The 21825-nt window shown below is 42.5% G+C and overlaps 1 protein-coding gene across 1 annotated transcript in view; it reads right to left on the reverse strand.

Moving 5' to 3' along the window:
• The window catches only part of si:ch211-186j3.6 (neural-cadherin), a 640545-nt gene that overhangs the window by 278316 nt on the left and 340404 nt on the right, over positions 1-21825 (reverse strand). Inside the window, exon 24 of the mRNA XM_054732672.2 lies at positions 4972-5156. Coding sequence (XP_054588647.2) covers positions 4972-5156 — 185 coding nt within the window. The remainder of the gene's footprint in view (positions 1-4971; positions 5157-21825) is intronic.

Raw genomic sequence — 21825 nt, forward strand, 5'->3', positions numbered from 1 at the left:
AACAATATTATTTACTTTTTCATCAAACGTAAGGGTGCGTCCATCTTTACACTCCGAGTTCATGAGGGGTCACACAAAGACGCTAGGAGTCTGGGAGAAAAAACAAGTCATACAACACAGAGACAAGAAAACTACCTGACATTTGAGGGAAACTTAACAGACACTAAGGACTGACTGACAAACATCATAAGACTCACGGGAAAATTTGTGGCATGAATGGAAACCTAAATGCTAACCCTAAAGGCTAACTTGGGGAAAAAATCCTAAAGCTGAAACACACGACGCACAGGGGGAACACTGATCATTTCCTTGAAATGACCTATTTAAAGAGACAATGTGTCATTTTTACCATTAATTTCAGGAAAATTTCATAAAAATATTGTTGAAAATGAATTACATGATGCACAGTTGTTGAAAAATATTGGAGGCTTTGTAACATATAACCACATAAATCAGGTCTAAAGTACATGGGAGCGGGTCTAAGGGTGTTTCCCAATGTCAAGGAACCTCACCTTGATGTCCTGGCCCCACCCCGGTTACCTAGGAAACACGTCATCAGGAACAGCCACGGCATGTTCCAATGTTGTTCTACCGAGGCGTGTGTTCTCTGGTTGTTAGCCGTCAACTTAGCTAGCTGAGCAAGGTTACATGGGAGGAGTCTTGTGGTTTAGCCTTGGTAAAAAATTTCCCAGAATACACAACGGTATTTTCAAAAGGATGGTGGATCAGAAGCTGGCAGCTACTACGGGGGCAAATTTCAAGTTAAAATGTTACTCAACTAATAGTCTAACAATTTGTTAGTTGCCTAGTAGTTGCAGCTTCGGTGGCAAGCAGTAGTAACTCACTTATATATTTAATTTATCAAAGATATACACAATTTAAAAAGTAAAAGTCTTGTTATATATTTATATTGAATCTTATACCTATGAAATATAACATTATTTCCTGTGTCACATGATGCTATGTGACCGCCGCGGAAGTCGCGGACACGTGATGCAAGTCTGTTACACATAACTGTTTTCTTTGACCAAGGAAGGACAGTGTCCTCGTAAGCTAGGCGCCTGGCCTAGCAAGACATCGCCTTGCAAGACCAGGCGCCTTGACACTGAGTAACACCCTAAAGCCTGGGGCACACCGGAGGCAGATACGCCATGCTGTCATTTCAAAAAGAAGCCATTATGGTTCATGAGAGTGGGCACACGGGGTGCGCCGTATCCCAGAAGCGCTGTGCCACATTCTACTTCAAGTGCCGTCGTGCTGCGGCTCTTAACAACGTTGTGTAGTACTTTACAACAGACATTACGAAGCGGAACGGCTTTACCTGCACAAACTCAACCGCCGGCACAAACCCAGCCGCAGTTTTGATCATTTTAAAGTACTATTATTCTTAAAGTATTCAAATAAATAGCGTACCTACCCATTTTTAATCAATTTGAGTTCCCCAAAACATGATGGCAATCCAATCACGTATAAACAATAGAGTCACTTCCCGCTTTCTCACCCTATCTCTAAGTCTCTAAGTCCAGCGTAATGTTGTGACTATTGCGCAACTTTCCAAGAAGCACTCAGAGACGCGGCACATCCTGTGTGACCACTTGACTTCTCAAAATCTCGGGCGCTGCTTCTTGTTATGAAAGTTAAAAAAACAATTAAAAGTTAAAAATAAAAGTCTAGTTTTTTTCTTAAATAACTAAATAACAACAAAAAGGTATTTGTGTTATATCTGGCCCACTTTTGGTCAAAACTATTGAAATATTAGCATTTCCCACTCTTTAATGAATAAAAAAGTGTATTTTTCATCAGAATAGACCTATGGTGCTTTTATTTTAATAGTGGGTTAGCTAATTAGCATTTAGAAGGATTGTGAAGCGAAAATCCCAAACACACAGCACAATTTACAGTTTACACACAATTATTTACAACAACAGACAACTTTAGAATATTTTATTTATATTTCTAATATAAAACATTACAGTTATTAGCTTTTTCCTCTGACGTTCGTAGTTTAACAGTTTGTGACGCATACATAGTGGGAGACTTTGCTGTCCCGCAGAAGGATGCATCCTCGATACAGTGGGCGGAGCAAGAACAAATCCGGGAACTTTGAGCGAACTTGCCGTTATGCATACTTAGGATTGGAACAGTCCTTGAGCCATCGTCGATGACGTTCCACAAGGATGTGAGTACACAAGTTTGGACAAGTATGCATATTGAGAAACAGTCTTTGTGTCCCCATCCTGAGAGCTCCAATACTGCTCCATGGAAATGATAGATTTTAAGAAGTCTTGTCAGCTGTGTTCACTGAAACATGGACAGGGTCTTCTAACCTTCAGCTTTTACATGGACGTCTATAACCTCCCCTCTGAGCTTCAGTCTTGGATTTATTTGCTCTAGCCTCAGTGAAGTCCATACGATAAAAACGAATATTAAATAGTTTAATACAGGATTATTCTTGTCAATACGCACCCCAAACACCTGTCTACTGGTTTTAACAGGCATCTGCAAAATAAGGAATACATCATTTCCTTTCTCTGTCTTGTTGTCTCCATCACACTTTGAAACCACGCAGGTTTACATTACACAGCTTTTGATGAAATAGCTCTGCAGACGAAATGAAGTGTTCTCTCAATATGCTGTAAGGCTACCAACAAATATATCTACGTCTGTATATTTCCAACATTAATACATATTTTGAGCATTAATTCCCCTTTCACAAATATAAAAATATGTGCACCTGCTTCATATTTTGCTGGCTCTGCATTTGGTGCATCATCAATTTACCTCAGGCCTCTATTAGAACAAGAAATAATCCTTTTATCTGCTTATATGAGGCTTGACTTGCTCCTTTTACATTATTCTCTTCCTCTGCTCTCCTTTCACTGAGCATTTGTTGGCCTCTTCCTCTGGTTTTATTGAATATTTAATACTATCTCTGAAATCATAAAAATCCTTGAGCCATGTCCTATTTTTCTAAATCGAATTTAATTCTGAGCAGACTGAGATGTGGTGTACATCAGGTAATGATGGATGCTATTCATCATGTGAGGGGAATGTGCTGGCCGAGCAAATCCACAACTAATTATTTTACCAGAGTAAGTAATGGCAACAGGCTTTTCCCGATGTGCAGTGACAACAGCTGACATCCCGTGAGTCAGGGAAGCAGAATTAATATTAGACCTAATCATTCTGGAATAATAATCCTTAACAGAGCTTTGAAACTCAGCAAGTGAGAAGAAGAGTAAACAACAATCAGCACATTTTCTATAACTTGAGACAAGTCTGCAAATAATGAGCACACTGGACACCTTCTTGTCAGCAGGACTCATCTCAAATTGGTATTGTTCTAGATCCATAAGTACTTGTTGCTGGTGCTGATGTCACCGCCCATCCTTCACATGGATTCCAGGCAGGGTGACAGCAGCTGCAAACTAATTAAATTGCTGGGAGGTTCTAACTAAAGGTCAAGCCCTTTGATATGGTTTTCAAAACGATAAATATGAAACAGAGGGTAAAAACTGCCTAAAGCTTTCTGGTAAACAGGACAGTATTAGCACCCCCCCGTAGAAACGACCAACAACATGAAGTACTTTTGATCTTAACGTTTTCTGTTTTACAAGATTTTAGGTTTACATTTGGCCATGACGTGTTTGATGTCTTCACTGATGAATACGACAGAAGTCTGGATCACTGGGCTTTGGCTTTTCAGGTTGTGAACCCTTTGACCTCAAAGTCAACCAGAACAATCACTAGAGCTTGTCACCATATCTGACTGAAACAATTACTGAACCAATCTGAGTTACATGTGAACATTAAAGTATTATTAAGTATAATTGTTCCTCTTCATTAATGGTAAATGGTCAGTTTTTGTTTAGCATCTTCAAGGTTTCTACAACCCCCCCAAGATGCTTTACAACACAATCATTCATTCACACTACAGTGCATCATTCATCCATTCACACACCCATTCAGGATGGTGATGTTCTGGGGCACGCTGGTGGGGTGGTGGGTGGTGGTGGGGGGGGGGGGGGGGCTGCTGAGCCGACCACCACCAGCAGACAATGGGTTAAGTGTCTTGCCCAAGGACACAACAGCAGCATTCTCTGTCCAGAGCTGGGATTGAACCTGCAACCTTCCGATTGCTGGACAACCTGCTGGACCTCCTGAGCTACTGCTGCCGCTCAGAAGCTAATGCGGGAAGTATGAGTAGCAGACAATTTTTACATTCAGCCTGCGTGTTAAACTCAATCATTTTCAAAAATATTAAGTAAAAAGGGGTTTTCAGTTTAATCTACTCTTTAATAAGTGCTGTTGACGTTATGTGTGGTACGCACACAGTAGTTTGGAGAATGCAAGAGTTTATCCAATGATTGAAAGGTGAGTGGCTAATTGCAAGCTGGCAGACTACAAGATACTGAAACTCAAAGGTTGCACTCTGGGTGCTGAATCAATGGCAGTCTACTGCTTCTCAGAGGAAGGTCAAATGCAGTTGGACAGAGGAACATACAGAACTCCTTCCCCCTTTACCCTTTGCTAGGTTAGCTAAAGGTTTATCAAATGCTAATTTTTCATTTTTTTTACTTCACAAGTTCATGGAAACAATCGTGACACTCAATGGCTAACATCTTTGGGTGCTGCCAACCATGACGTGACTCTGTCCGAGTGAGGCACATCCAGAATGTGGTGCCATCCTTGCTATAGAGTTATGATAGCTTGGAGGTTGGCAAGGCTGCAGGGGTGTCTTGATGAAATTTGTAAAGGAAAAAACTAAGAGATCTGAAAAAATGTTTTCCAAAGATGTCCCAATCAATCTGCCTTCTAACCATCGATCTAAGAAACGTGGGTAAGAGACGGACTGGACATTGGAGAAGACAATCAAAACATATGATTATACTGAGAGGAGGGGCGGGGGTAAAGGTCAACATCTCGGAAGTTTGATGACACCAGTGTCTACAGGTAGAGAGCCAGTCCTACCTGCCAGACGAAGGGACCCCGAGTTGTAGATGGCATCATCACGGAGCTCCTTCACATGCACAGTGACAGTGGATACAGCGTCTGGCCAAGCCCCATCCGAGACCCGCACCTGGAACTGGTAGGTGCCTGGAGGAGTGTTCTCTTTGATGATAAGAAAACCAGTTCGCTTGTTCAGGATGAAGTAACTGAAGGAAAAGAACAAAAACACCTTTTACTAATGACACATCTCTGGAGTCACTCAGTGTTTGAACACAGTTGAGTGGCGTGGCTAGTGCACACCCCAGAATCAGCTGTCAGCCTGTAGAACAATTAGCCTCAGACCTCATATCTCATTCTGTCTCCTTTTAATGTGTCAGGATGATAAACATCTTTTGCATGGCCACATGTTTATTACCTGTGAATGCGTATGAATGCACTCTGACGAGTGCATCGATCATTAGTGTAAGTGTTTATACATCTCATGTTTTACATTCATGTACACTAGAGAGAAGATCCGTCTCTGCTGATGTTGCAGTGCGGGCTGTCAGGATGGGAGACTGCATCATCAAGTGTACATAAGTCCTGTATAAACTAATGGGCCATTCCCATCTGTACCAGGTCGGCCCGGACCGGGTAGCCCCAGTCGGTCCCAGCCTGGCCGGGTTGATTCCACACATCCTTGTCTTAAGCCCATGTGGGCTGATTCTACCCACCAATCAGAGGCTTGCTCTAATGGAAGGTGTGAATTTGCTGTCAGCAGTGGGTGTGTTGGCCCTGGTCGGCCTGAAGCAGACCCCCTCGAGAAGAGGGCTGAGAATGAGCCTTGGTTGGCCCGGAAAAATACCAGGCCACCCAGATATGTAAACAACCTACGCTACCCGGCCCGAGCCGACCCGGTACAGATGGGAATGGCCCATAACACAACACTCAGGAGAATAGGATTTTGTAAAACCCTAACATGACCAACATGACCACATTTAAGAAAAAAGTTTTTTTAAAGCCATTAGAAATTCAGATACCTAACATCAAACTATAAATCATTTGGTTGACTGTTCAGGAACGTTGTTGTCCTCTGAATAAAGAAAACTGCTCTCTACATCGAAATGATGCACTTCCAAGCAGATGAGAGAAGAGCAAATTCCTCCCACAAAAGGATGATCATTATAGGTCTTACACCGCTCTACCTCTTCACTGGCCAGGCTGTTGTAAAGTCCGCGACTGCACTGAGGGGCTGCTTGGTGAGGCTTCAGGTGGACCACCACTGAAACATCATACTGTCTCTTTTGTTGTTCGTCCAGTTAAGCCGGGCGGACACTGTGCGACTTTTTCACTCGTAGCTCTCATTTTCAGCTCAAACTGTACGACTTCCTCGCAGGGCAGATCTCACGAGCCAGGCGCTCACACTGTACGACCCAGTTCTCGTATGCGACCTGACTGCTCACGCTGTACGTCTGGTAGCAACACGTCGGACCTAAAGATATGCTAAAAATAGCAGTTTTTACACAACACGTCAGACTTTTTTGTCTTGTTTTGCCTGTTGTCCTTCGGGAGTGCTGCAGGAGGACACACAGGGATTTATGGGGGTTGGATGAGGAAAACGAAATAAAGAAAGTAAATCTGTGTTTTGTGATCAGTTTAATTTGACATGAACACGACAAACACGCTTTCTTGACAATCTTTGTGAGTAAAAAAACGTGTAGAAATAAAAACGAACAGCGTGTGTTATTAGGGAAATAGCGGGCGAGCGGTGTTGATGCAGGATTGCGCATGCGCCGTGAGCGGTTCTGGTACTTTTTGGGTCGCAGCGCCGCTTCAACAGTGCGATACCCTCACGAGGGACGAGCGAAATATTAAACACACCAGAAGTCCGTGCGAGCTCACGATTGCTGATGGGTAGCTGGTCACGTGGTGTTAATCGCCTCTCGTAACCCCCTGTACACTACACGACCGCTCTGCGCAAAACTCGCCCCGATCTCGTGGATTCTCGCACGAGTGGAAACTCGGCTCAAATAATTGAAAAAGTTGTACAGTGTCCGCCCGGCTTTAAGATTTTAAATTGCTGTCTTTATTTAATAATTATTTTTCAGCCCGATAAGCTAGGTTGTAAAATGGACTAAATTTGATGTAACCTCACCTGGCTCCTCTCGATGTGGAGGAGCAGCAGATCTACTCCGAGCCCCTCCCGGATGACCGAGCTTCTCACCTTATCTCTAAGGGAGAGCCCAGACACCCAGCAAAAAAAACTCATTTCAGCCGCTTGTATTTGCAATCTCATTTTTCCTGTCACTACCCAAAGCCCGCGACCATAGGTGAGGGTAGGAACGTAGATTTATCGGTAAATCGAGACCTTTGCCTTCTGGATCAGCCATGTTGAGTAATGTTGTAGGACCTCCTTGCAGACAATCTTTATATATTTTGTGCTTCTCCTACCAAGTGTCCCCACAGTGAGGGTAGAGTTTGCCTACGGGAACCTTCTCTGTTCCCGTGGGAAAGCTCCACCCACACTCAACAGAGTTTTCCCACAGGAACAGAAAAGGTTATATCCAAAGCCTTAACAACACATGCATTTGCACACTTACAGATAAGCTAACGTCGGATCCATTTAACCTCTCCTTTGACTGCTGGGTCGCATTGACCCGAACAGTATCTGTGTAATATTAACTCATTCACTGCCAATGATGACTAAAGTCGTCATTTGCATTTTTTTTACTGTTGAGCATCGGAACGAGCCCCCGCACTGAGAGAGCAAACATCTCAGCCCTGAAGCCGATCTTCATCCGCATACATCACACGTCATGTGATCAGGAAGCTGAACATCCATGTGTTAGGAGATCGTTTTTGGGCCGTTCCTGTAAAAGAAGTGAGGCGCGAACCAGAAAAGCATCTGCCGATCACAATTCAACAACGGATTGTGAAAGAACGGATAACGCTCGAAACACGCGCATTCTTCCTGATGTAAGAGGTGAGTCTCTGCTTTGTTTTGGTTGTTTTGGCATCGACATCATCCTAGCGCGCAACGTTCTGCGACTCTTAAAAAAACAGTAAAAACGGTGAGAAATGCTGGCAGCGAAGGCCATTAGCGATCAGGAAATGGCTGGCAGTGACATGCATGGGGCGTTGCACTTGTGTGAAATGAACTATTTTTATTTTATATGTTGACTCCTCTCATTAGGTCAAGCTCCAAATGTTTCATTCAGAAAAAAACTTTTAACATATTTTTAGATTTTTGACATTTTAACTGGGTCGATTTCACCCACAACATAACAGGAGGGACAAATGGGTGCCTAAGGGCCTGGGTCGCTTTGCTCTTTACAAAGTTGTATTTTTGTCTCCTAAATATGTTCAAATGGGAAGGAAGCAAGCACCGCTGTTGGAGGTTGTGCAAATTTGACTCCAGAGACCCAGATAAGATGTCGGAGGGAACATGTTTATCTCTTTTCCAAAGCCGGGTATGGTATATGACACAGCTGCAAAGGGAATCGGTCAAGTAGGACAAGCAAACCACTAGCAGTGATTACGTGGAAGAGAATATTTTGGTGAGCCGATACTGGCAACACCCTCAGATATGGAGTTATCCATGAGGCAGTGGTGTAAATGAAGGGGTTCAGCTGAACGTCTCGGCCAAGCAGCAAGTCCATCCAAACAAGGGCAAAAAAGGCCAGAGGTGGGTGGTATGTGAAGAGCAGTAACACAAATAATTACCCAAGTAGGAATAAAACAAAGTACTTAGAGAAAATGTTGCACTGTTGAGCACTCTGAGTAATGAGTAACTGAGCATAAAAGTTAGAAATTTGTTTATGCTGATTTGTTTTTATCAACGAACTAGAACGCTGTGTGTTTTTAGGGATTTTCCGATAACGTTATTTTTGCTCCCTATCTGATTTTGAGTCATTTGATTGTGAGTATCTGCTGATATCGAGTCCCGATCCGATACTTTTAAGCAGTAAACAAAAGGAGAATAGAATAGTCGTTAGTGATCCCTCAGTGAGGAAATTCACTTAATACAGCAGCACAAACACTTAAATGAGTTTCACTGGTCACTCTTTTTTTTTTTTAAGTTTCTCTTTCACTTACTTAGGAATTACATTGATTTAAAAATGTGTTTATATTGTGAATGTAACATCCAGTAATGGTCAGTTTTTAAGTACAGTTTGACCCTTCAATATCTGGTCAAAATGGAGACACGAGACTGCATGTGTTCCCTTTAATCTGCCTGGCTTCATCCCATCAGCTGGAGCTCAGAGCCTCTCTGCAGCTCTGAACACATGATAACATAGTGTCAACAATGATGTTCCTCCTCAAGGCATCAAGCTTCCCTTATCGCCCTACAGGTTGTGCAGAACAGCGCAGCAAGGTTCCTGACTGGGACCAGGAAACGGGACCACATCAGTCCGGTTCTGGCCTCCCTGCACTGGCTTCCGGTTTGCTATTGTTCACACTTCAGACTCCTCGTCTTTGTTTTTAATTTCTTCCAGGGTGGTGGTCCCCCCTATCTGGCCACGCTCCCGAACAAACATTCCCCATCACGCGCTCTGCGCTCCTCTGACCAAGGCCTGCTCGCTGTCCCTCGTTCTAGGTGTCGTACTCGCGGGGACCGGGCTTTCTCAGTCCTAGCACCGTCACTCTGGAACCAGTTGCCTCCCTCAGTTAGGCAGTCCCCATCTCTGCCAGTCTTTAAGAGCCGCCTAAAAACACACCTCCTCCGCTTGGCGTTCCCTGAACATGTTTGAATTTGGCCCTCCTTTATGTTGACTTTATCTCACAGTTTTCATTAGTTCACTTTTTCCCTTGTTTTACACATTTGTCTTCTACTAAAATGTTTCACATTTTTTGTAATTTTTAATCTGTAATTTGAATTGCTTTTATGTTCTGATTTATTCATTTTATTTAACTTTGTACTGTACCATGTTCAGCGCCTTGGGCTTCCTGACAGGGTTGCGGAAGGCGCTTTATAAATAAAGCTTTGATTTGATTTGATTTGAACATGTCAACCTCTGGTTGGCTACACAAATCATAACATGAGAACATTAAAACAGGATCACTCTGGTGATTCAGCAGTTCATTCGTTCTTTTGAGTTGGACTTCCCTTTCGAGTTCCAGCTCTCGTCACTCAGCCTACAGAGTTCTAGAGGAAGCTACAGAAATGGCCATCCGTGGTGAAGTCTTTACCTTTGACACGCCGTCAAGGTTGTTGCAAAGCCAACACAGCAAACGGTTCCTGCAGAACAAACTGATTTTGTTCCGACTCCTTAAGAGTCTAGACGCAAACGGTTCCATCCAACCTGTGTGCCTCGAGAAGTCGACGTTGTGGTCAATCTACTGGACCTGGGTGCAAAGAGGTCATCCGACCTCGATGACCTCTGGATCTGTGAAGAGGGTCTCCAAAGGGTGAGGTAGAACACAGTGTGATTGCTTCATGTGCTTTTTGATAAGAATCAACTTCATAGCTTAACGCAAACCAAATTCTTTTAAACCCAGAACTCAGCTTTCCTAGATCCGGAAGTTCTGATAGCATCATATTCACACATAGGTTCATACATCACATCTACTCCATCTAGATCCATCCATCACAGTAAATATTAGTTAACTTGTCATGTTTTAATTGTTTGTGAATTAAATTCTTACTTAAACCCGACTCTTTCCTTGAATCAAAACGAAGTGTGTACAATCCCTGGATAAAACAAAGAATCCTAGAATTTTCTGCTTAAACACACAAAGACCAGGCAGGTTGATACTCTATATTTATATAGAGTATCACAGCTTATTGGCCATAAGTAGAGGTAATATATTGAGCTCTTAAAACACTCAATTTACCAAACCCTACATGAATATATTTAGAAATGCTAGTGTTGCTCTTTTTAAAGTTGTTTACAACCTCCATATGCAGCTGTACTGAGCAATGTGTGTTCCTCTGATGGAGCAGGAAGGCGGAGCCTTGGCAGGTGGAGTTACTTTTCCCTGCATAACACCTGTATCTCTAGCACGCAGCTCCATTGTTGCAGGAGAACAAGACACCCCAACGTTTTGCAGTCTGTTGGCAATTTCTCTTTGTTTATTAGCATATCTTTGTCTGTCGGCTGGCTCTGTGGTTTTGTCTGACTCCACTGTGAATTGCGACTGTTAGTGGCAAAATGGGAGTTAATAGAAACTGGTGATTTGTTTAGTTGAAGTGAAACGCCAAAGTGAAAGTAGTTTGAAGGCGAATCATGTAGCTCTGTCCTTTCCAGCATGTTGAATGTCCAATATGCATGCACGCATTACAAGTGACTGTAGCTTTGTCTTCTCTGTCCGGTTTAAAATCCCACCAAACTAAAGACATTTTAGCTCTCCTGAGGAGACACGCTAGCTCTGCGCTAGGCTAGTTATCAGCTGCACCTTGGTGTCTGAATCACTGCCTGCCGTGAATTGTGTGATGCTACTTTGTTGTTTTCGTAGAAGAAACAAATAATATTGATGTAGAGGAACGTAAGAGGTTGGACCGGGGGGTTGAACCACCACATAGTTCCCGCTCCCCACGAGGATGGGTCAAATGTGGAGATGTAATTTCATCAGTGTGTGATGACTAATGGGACTTTACGTTTAAATGTGTTAAAAATGTCATTTCTTTCACTTATCTGCCCCAAATCATGACTTTTTCAGGAAGCGCACGGATAACAAACGTGTTAATGTGCTTTTAGCTTTTGTGACGCCGGCAGAAATGTGAAGTTTGAGCATCACTTTCGTCTAGTGTCGTCAACAAAAACTCCCGCATGTCTCGGCATGTTTCAGTCACCAAAGAGCTACTTTTAGCTCCTGAGCGTCTCGTTTTTGTTATGAGAAAAAGGGGAGTCCACAGAATTTGATTTTCATCTTTGCTGTTAACAAAAACTACTGTTTCTCCCTCCCCTCCTCTCACTCTTTCTCTTCATCTCCAAATATCACAGCTGGAGTCTTTTTCACAGATTTCATTTAATTTAAATAGTCAAACACCTCTTCACTTCTCCTCCTTCATCCTTCTCTTTCCAGCTTTCATGTTTCAACCCTAATTTATGTTCAATCTCAGCAGTTTAAATCAGCCAACTAAAATTTACAACTTTAATGCATCAAACTCTTCATCACACTTCGACTATTGTGTTCAGCGCTCACCATTCATGTAGACGTTTTGTAAAGACTTTCCCCTCTAAGTTACAAAAGTAAGTCCCAAATTACTTTTCGGTTTTATCCTCCTGAGTTTGATCATTCGCTTGGTGTGCACTTTTTATTTTCCCCAGCTAACAGGGATTAGCAGAGCTTCCTAAACAGAAATTTGTTTCGAAACAATTAGCAGGTTCAAAGTAAAACAAAAGCAAGTCTCCCAGAATATAAAGGAGGTATTCTGGTGCTGGAAAGCCAAAGAAATCAGTCTCAGAAAGCCGGAGATCAAACTTAATTTATGGTGGACCTTTTGGCTGTTTGCATCATTGGCACCCTCCAACATTCCTTCAGTTATTTTGTGTAACTGAAAAAAATTATGAAGGTATTCAAAGCAGGAAAATAAACAGGAAGCAGCTTCATGCTGGCCCACAAAGGCCCAACTATGACTGGTTTGCGTGAAACAAACAAACAAACAAACAAACAAAGAAACCACAGTAATGACCAAAAATATGTTCATTGGTTTAAAAACCAGAAAACCTCTTTACTCTTTCCCTGAATATTTACTGATAAAATGTGTTTGAATTCAAACACAGAAGGAAGTCAGTTTCATCAAATCAAATCTAAGATACTTTATTAATCCCAGAGGGAAATTAGAGTTTCAGTACACACGATTCAAATAGGATCTGATTACAGACAAACTGCAGAATTCACAGCAGAATTAGTGAAAATTAAATGCATGTCGTAAACTTAGCCTTCTGTTACTCAAAATGAAAAGTAGTCCAACCAAATGTTTGGATTTTGTTGCCAGGCTGTGGAGTTTAATCTAAAATGTAAACATCTGGTAAATTTCCTGGAATCCAGTATCGACGGTTTTGTTGGACATGTTACGCTGCTGCTGGAAGACTGAGAGCATCCATAACTTTTTTATTAACATACACTACAGTCATTACTCACAGGACAGGGCTGAGCTATGACAGAAGAGTGAAAACGTTGTCTTGTTGGGTTCAGCTGAGCCTGGAAGATGAACAGTGAGGTATAAAAGCTACTGGCACAAAACTGTGTGAACAGGATTGGCTCCTTCTCACTTTTCACAAAGAGAAGTCTGAAGGAAAGCTTTTTAGAAAAAACAAACCAAAATCTCTCCATCAATAGTGAGCAAAACAAAGAATGACCACATTTACCAAAGAAGGACCCAGCATCTAAAAATCAGTCAGAAGCACAAAAACATGGAAAAGTAGATGAAAAATGCTGAAGACAGCAAACAATCCGAATGTTGCTATCTTTAATATCTGAAATAACAAAGGATGCATTAATACATACAAATATTTAAATAGATAAAGAGGAATAGATTTTTCTAGTGGCTCGGTTTGTGTTGTAGTGTGAAACGTGGCCTTCTCTGAAGACGAAAACGTCGCCATGGTGATGTTGTTCTCCGCTGCCCTGCAGCCCCGATGCCACTGATCTCAAATGGCTTCGTCTGGGCTGTTAGCTTCGTAAGTAGCGTTGTTTATGCGGTCATCTGTGAAGCCAGGAACAGGTTCTCGGCGAGGAGGTGCAGCTGGTCATTTCACCGCATTCAAACGAGGATAACGGTCGTTAGTGCCAGAGCTTATTTTGGGCCTCTTATTTTGAAAGGACGTGTTCGGTAACTGTCTGCTAGGATCCGGCAACTCAATTGTTAGGCTAACTTTTTAGCTAACAAGCCTTTAGCTCAGTGCCAATGTTACAAGTACAGAACAACAGCAGCTGTGCTGCAGCGGGATTCTGAGCGGTTCCGGTTCAGTTCCATGAGCCGCCTGCATCAGAAAGTGTCTGATGTGTTGAGGAAACGCAGAACCTCAGTGGGTACAGGCCTCTCTGTGTGTGTGTGTGTGTGTGTGTGTGTGTGTGTGTGTGTGTGTGTGTGTTTAAACACCACCAACTCGAGTGGCTTCCTAAATGTACGTGCCACTGCTGTTGCGTAGCACATGTACAACTAGCCTCTGCAACTTTAATCTCAACAAACGTCTAGCATTTACAAAAACTTGTTCTTTTGAGTGTTTTTAGTGTGAAGCAAATTCAAGAATGACCCCTAATTATTTGCCTGTCTTTCTTGCATGTTTATGAAGTAATACATTGGGTTTGGTGTGTGCAACAAATGCTGAATCAGTCTCTTCAGGGTTCTTCTAGTTAGACAGGCAGCTTGATGTTGGTGCGACCTGTTCCTGTCACTTTCCTCCTTACTGACTCTAAATCAGAGCTGCAAGTGATCACTGATGGGCTGCGGCTCCTAAATCAGCCCAAACCCAGGGTTATTATAAACCAGCATGTTTTGGCTGCTGCCCAACTCGTCTTCCTTTCTCCAGTCACAAGAGATATTCCAGGGCTTTCATCCGACAGCCTTACAGAAAACCTCGAGCGTCCAGCTGGAAAAATGACACTATTCCTAAAAAACATCTGTTTTCCAGGAATCAGCTTTAAATGTGTGTGATACTACCTTAGCAGTGCACTCTGCTTATTGTATAAACCAGAAAAACCTATTGCTGAGACACAATCTGCATTTCACAGAGATGTGCACTGACATTATTGTGCGCTGAGGTAGCTGACGTCCTGCTGAGAAGCAGGAAAGACAACGAAGCACGAATAACTTTTATTTTCCTTTTTCCTCTCTTTTTCTGTTTGTGACAACAGACATACAGACGTACACGGCTCAGTGTAAACAGTAATAAACTGATAGTTTACTCTCTCTTGAATCAGAGTACTCGAGCACTTCACAGGGCGAAGTGCTAGCTCAGCTCTGCTCCGTTAGATGTGAGATCAAAGAGATGAACAACAGAACTCAACTATGTGCTTCTAGCTCTGTGTTTTAGTGAGAACAGGATGTGCTGATCTGAAGGAATGTGATTGTTTATTCTGTTTTGGTGAGGAGGCGGTAGATGGATCGGACAGGTAAGTATCTCAGCAGGACCTCTCAGGCTAGAATCATGGTTTTAAATCCTAACTGGTCACTGATGGGAGAAATGTTCTGTGTCTACCTACTGGACCAGGAGTGGGGAACCCTGGTCCTCGAGGGCCGGTGTCCTACATGTCTTTGATCCAACACTTCTGATTCAGTGGTTGGTTCATCTGTTGTCAGCTCATCAGGCTCTGCAGAAGCCTGTTAATCCCCTGCTGATTGAAATCAGGTGTGATGATGCAGGGTTGAAACGAAGATATGCTGGATAGCGGCCCTCGATGGACCGGGTTCCCCACCCCTGTACTAGACCAAGAAGGATTTTTAATTATCAAAATTGTAAGAAGCATTTAATTTGAGTCATTATAAAACATCAAAACCAAAAAGGTCCTTTTAGAAAATCTGAGGTGTGATCTTGAGGTACCATGTTACCCACGGTACCTCTGTGAATGCCATGGGTCTACATCTTTTAGAACTGGCCAGGCCCAGTTCACAGGGCAGGATGATCATGCTGGTTTTTGACTTGCTCCTCCCCTTCCAGCAATCTTAAAGGAGTGCTGGGCAGGTGTGCTTGCTTTTACCACCCCCTAGTGTCTGTTTTTAGAAGCGAAACAGTTTGTCTTTTTAACCAACACATTCTCACTCCCAGCGCGTCAGAAACAAACGCTTGGTCAGCCACCCTCCACGTCAGACCCCTGACGCCAAAAGTGCCCTTTTTCGTTACTTATGTGCGAAAAGGGGTTTTCCCTTATTTGACTGCAGATCCCAATGCAGCGTTACACTGGCACCAAACAAGCTCATTGTACCTCACCTTAACCTTATCCTCTTATTTAACCTTCCCCTCACCCCTATCCTAACCTTAACAATCTTGCTAGCGAACACGTTAGTGATGTGTCGATCGCTCTAAAAGCCGGCTCTATGAAGTGAACGGCAGGAGCCGCCTCATGATTGGTCGACTTTGGACCGAGCCAACGCGAGGGGGAGGTTTCAACTACCAAGGTGGAGGTTAAAAGTAGAGGGTATGTGTAACCTCCCCCTCGCCAGATGGTATGTTCTAACGTTCCCCTTGGGCGGCAAATACGAAAATTCACAGTCAGACTCTGACTGTCAGAGTCAGAATGCACGGGAAACAGACGCTTGATCACAGTGAGAGTAACGTTTTAGGTAGCAAGAGGGTTAAGGTTAGGATGAGGCGGAGGGGAAGGTTATAAATAGTGAAAAGTTAAGGTTTAGGTGCGGTTAAATGAGCTGGTTCGGTGCCGCATCAGCGGATATCTAATCACGTCAGTTTTACGCTGCATTGGGATCTGCAGTTACAAAAGGGGAAAACCCCTTTTCGCACATAAGTAACGAAAAAGGGCACTTTTGGCGTCAGGGGTCTGACGTGGAGGGTGGCTGACCAAGTGTTTGTTTCCGACGCGCTGGGAGTGAGAATGTGTTGTTTTAACACCTTCATCAAACAGCTGTAACACCTCCCAGTGTTGCTAAGTGGCTGTAAGGGTGTGTCATCACTAAATGAAACGAATCAACTGGCTTCATGAGCTCAAACATGCAGGAAACGCGCTGAAGCCAGACAGCAGCACCAGGTAGGTCGGCTCAGTTTTTCTCAGTCCCAACAGACTGGACCGGCAACTGTGATGTTGGACGTGCAATATTCTGGCCACAGGGGACGATAGGCACTGGCCGGCCTTTCATTAGCCTTGCAAAGGGTTATTTTAGCACATACTGTCTCAAGAAAATGATCTAAAAATATGAAAAAGTTGCAAAGTATCCCTTTAAGGATGCACACGACTGTAGAAACGGCTCTAAAGATAATCTTATCAGGCAGTCCTACCCTTTGTGATGTATTACAAATGCTCTGGTACTCTTTGAAGAATGTAGGGAGCGCTCTGATCACGAATATAGGCTTTCAAGCATTTTGGATCGTCTTGGTCTAATTTTCGGTGACAAATGAATGTGCTGGCTGTTGAAAGTGACATGTAGCCAATAAGAAAGCAAGGTGATGGAAGTGTGCTACACATTCCTCTTTTGCCATGTTTGTTTACTTCAAAATCACATATTTTATGCAAGAATTCCTGTGATTGGGGAATGAGTGAAGTCAGCTGTAAGTAGTGTGTTGTGTTTCCACACACCAATCGCTGCTGGACAAAAACCTGGTTTTCTGGGATGTTTAATCACCATGTGTGTGGTCTCCCATGCTTTGAAAATGGGCTGACAATGTAAAAACCCTGCTGTTTGAACCAAACGTGATCTTAAAGCCTGTCTGAGCCTAGCTGAAACCTAGATAACTCTTTTGTTGCCATCTTGATGGGAAGTTTCTGTCAATGACGCTCACACTTGTAAAAAGGCACGTCATCATGATGTTTTATGTACCAAGTCTGAGGTATCAGTCTCACACATGTGGTATTTTGCCACAACAGACTACAAATAATCACTATATTAAAGTTATTCAAAATAGATTAGGGCTGAACAATCTATCGTTTTAGGACCGGAATTGCGATTTCAAATGACACTATCACGTGATTGTCAAAGCTGCGGTTCTTATAGTGCTTCTGAGTGACCCAGGATCTGTTGTCAACTATTTAAGACAGGGGTGTCAAACTCAAACTCACAAGGGGCCGAAATGAAACTCTGGGACGGAGTCGAGAACCAAACTTAATATTTTTTGAAAAAGTGACGGCAAATTTGCACATTTTCTTTATCAAAATGTATGCAATTTTGAACCTTTAAATTTGGAAACAAACTTATTTCTGCATTAACACTGAATGTGGAATAACCAAATTACACACGAGCAAGTCAGCTTTAAATAAAAGGCATCAGTGGTATTCATTACTTGTGGTATAATCAGCATTTTTACAATCTATTCAGGATTTATGTTTTCTTGTTTATTCATTTTTCTTATTTTTTATTCTCCTTTTTTCTCCTGTAATACGTGTCATCGCTGCTGTGACGTCTAGCTTTCCCCACTGAGGAACAATAAAGGGATTTTCTATTCTATTCATCTATCTGCAGCCTTTCCACTTCCTGTTTACTGTAGGTTAAATCTTTTCTCACGGGCCAACAACAAAATAAAGATATCATTTTATCTTAAATGAAAATGCAACATCTCACCTGTTAACTTTCATGTTTTGGAGCAGAAAAAGAGCATAAAACCAACATATTTAAAGGTCAGTTTGCTCCACTGGTTTACTGTGATGCTCACCTGTTCCAGCCAGATACCTGCATCATGGGGTTGATCTGAGCTGAGGAGGAGACTCCTGTTGTTTTGTTCATCTTCATCATAATAATGACAACACTAGATGACAACAGGTGCTCACATAGGTTTGTGCTGATGAACATGTCTGAGCAGCTTGACCACGTTGTTGTGTGTCGGGGAGGAAACACGACCACAGAGTCATGCTGGTTTGAGCGTGTCGCTGCTCGCTGGAGTTATATCAGCTCTGTCTGGACGTTAGTTGGAAAACTTTCTCTTTCAGTCGTGAACACATTACTGAGCGGCTAGAATCTCCGTTTCTGGGCTTCAACGTCAGAAAATAGCTGAGTGAACTCGGCGCTGAGTGAGAGGAGTGTTTAGTTTGTCCGAGACAGCGGAGCTGCAGAGACCGGCAGCAGACGCTGGAAAAAACACAAAGGAGGGGGCGCGTCGGCTCCGCGCTGACGCCGCAAAGCATCATGGGAGTTGAAGTCTTTGCGGTAAAATCGGCCAGCGGGCCAGTTTTAATATATTTTTGATATTTATCTCGCGGGCCACATAAAAATGCTCCGCGGGCCGCATCCGGCCTTGACTCTGACATATGTGATTTAAGACGTCCAGGTTCTTCCCTGTGTTACAGCAGCACCGTGGGGGAGCGACAGAGGGAGAGAGGCGGATTCTTCAGAAGCAGAACGGAGTTTATCATAATAACACAAAGTGGGCGTGAAAGTGCAATTTCTCTTCTTTTAAAAAACGCTATTTGTGAAAACATGGCGGACAGTCAAACATTACCCACACGTTTTAATATTGTCCGACGAAAAACACGTGTCCTCTGTGTTTCTCTCGCTGTGGTTGTCCTCTCCCCCCTTCTCCCTGTCCTGTTGTTAACGAAACCCGCAACGTTGCTCACCGGTGTTACGTCAGTATTCCGGTCAGTTCTGTTGTTGAAATGTGTTTGCCCAACTACTCCGCTCAAGCTGCAAAAAAAATAAATAAATACCACGGACACTCAACACAAGCTCAATCCCGTAGTGCTGCAGCCTCCATGAGTTAAAACATTATATTTGTGCAAATCAACACTTGATGGAGCCAATGTGCATCATCCCTGCTTATGGATCAAGTTAGGTTGCTTGTTGATGTAAGTATTTATTTATTTATATCAAGAACAAAAGATTAAATTATTACAAAACGGAGCAGAAGTTGGTTCTTTTTTTAATCTCAGAGTCAGAAAGGGCAATTCCAACAAACATTGCCCCTCCCTGAGCATCTTTACTCTCCTCTAATTATAAATGTACAATACTGAGACTCTTCAAACCCTTCTTAACCAAAGTTACTCAGCACTGATAGCACCTTAATGACTTTAGCCCTGAGGCAGCAGTAGCTCAGGAGGGAGTCTGTCTGTCTGTCCAGTCATCAGATGGTTCTTTTTGCAAATCCGCCTCGTTAGATAAAAATCACAAGTTGCTTCACAAATACATTAAAAAAAACATTAAACAAGATAACCATGGGAGAAAATTAGCAGCTTTTAATGGTTTTAAGGTGTGGTTTATATGACTCTATTGTGAACCCTGATGTGAAGAAAATCATGAACCGAACTGAAATTGCAATTTCACCTAGAAAAAAAATCACAATTCAATCTTCTCCTAAAGTCGTTCAGCCCTAATATGTAAATCCTGCTTATCTGTAGAGGAGCACAGTGCAGACAGACAGTTTATCTATCCAGATCAGTGCCTCTGTATTCCTTTGACCGATGTCCCAACATAACCATGCATTGTTATAAACACTGTTTTATCATCAATGGGATTTCCACATGACCAGGGTCTATAAACAGAAGTCAGTGATAATAGGAGTCGATGATATTCATAAGCAGAACCATGTTAGTTCATAAAGGCAGATCTAGGTGATGTTTTGCACCACTTTAACTAAGCAACTGGAGATTCAAATGCAAAACTCCAGGAAGTTCAAAGGAAATGAACTCAAGCTATTCTCCAGTTATTCAGAGTAAAGGTGAAACAAACTCAGAGATTTTTAACATGGCTCACAAAATTTTCATTGGTTGTTGGTCTCATTATCTCCACCTTCTGACAAGTTGTTCAACAACCAGTGCCAAAAAAGGAGCTGATTCCTAGTATGTTGGGCTTGGGAGCTAAACACATGCTGTATTGAACTGATACTTAAAGGTACAGTATGTAAGAAGATGGTAAGAATTTTACAGTGAGAAAATCCCAAAAGAGTCTAATGTTTAATTTTGGAAGGAAGGTTGTACTAAAACATGTTTCATATCCAGCTGGCTGCGGGGATTGTCAGTTTTTCTCCTTTCAAAACAAAGGCACCCCCACTGTTTACATTCAGTGAGTGTGGGGGTACCGTGTCTCCTACGAGCTAATACTGCAGCACTGACTATTGTAATTTGACACTGGCCAGTAAAAAGCTCGAGAGTTGTTTAAAGTGGTTGCAGTAACCACATTTTACCATTGGATGCAATTTTTTTACTTCAGTTCTACATAATGTATCTTTAAAAATGATGTCAGATTTGAGTCCTAACCATCGGCATATAAATATTGGACAACGGGTTTCCATAGGATTCCAATAACACGTTTTTGAAGATAAATAGGAGGTGGCCACCACCGCCATTTTGACCGTGTCACAGGTTCCGTCAAGCCCAGATAATTCCACAAAAGGGAAGAGAGGTGGAGCTGAGGGTGGGGCTGTAAGGCTGGGATCAACTGACGACACCCGGTGTCGGTACAAGATCTGCTCGGGTGCAAGATCGGCTCGGGGTCCGTCGACTGCCGATGACGTCAAAGTAGTTGATTGGCTGAACATGAACCTTACGGAATTACGTAATCACATTACGTTGTTATCACGTTACGTTGGTCCAGGCAAATCTTTCTGTTGGAAAGATGGACAACTTTTACAAAGAAATCCATCATTACCTCTTTGAAAATACACTTTTAGCATAGAGCTGTATGTATATTAGGGCTGAACGATTAACTGCATGTGCAATTAAATTGCGATGTGACAAAAGGAGATTTTCTAATTGCAAAGGCTGCAATTTGGCAGCGAGTGGTTAGCGCAATGCTAATATACATGGAAAAACCCATAGGAATGCTAATGCTAATATCACCGATTACATTCTTACAAATTATGAATTAGAAACCTGCCAAATGATTACATTTGGAGTCTAAAAGAAAGTAAAACTATCATCAATCAAATAAGCACAGACAGGTATTTTAGTAAAGCCAGAAAACTTTTAACTCCAGAGTTTTGGCTAGCAGCTAATATGAGCCTAACTGAACTACTCATGGACAAGACGTCAAAAACTCTAAACACAAAATACTTCAATAAACGGGACACACTTCTTTCCTGCAAATTCAATTTCACAGGTGTTGCTAATACCTATGATCCTTCAAGGGATGTGCTCAAAGAGGAGTTCAACATTATGAATAAAATACAGTGTTTTCTTTTACAAATACCATTATAAACACAAACTTACATCTTAAGAAACATTATTTTAATAACGAAACTGCTAAATTCTTTCCAACAGTATAGATTTGTGGTGTATTTTGTTTGAGTGGGTTTGCCGTACTTTGACGTCATCGGCAGCCGAAGGACCCCGAGCCGATCTTGCACCCGA

This window comes from Nothobranchius furzeri, chromosome 9, assembly GCF_043380555.1.
Source record: "Nothobranchius furzeri strain GRZ-AD chromosome 9, NfurGRZ-RIMD1, whole genome shotgun sequence".
Lineage (NCBI taxonomy): Eukaryota > Metazoa > Chordata > Actinopteri > Cyprinodontiformes > Nothobranchiidae > Nothobranchius > Nothobranchius furzeri.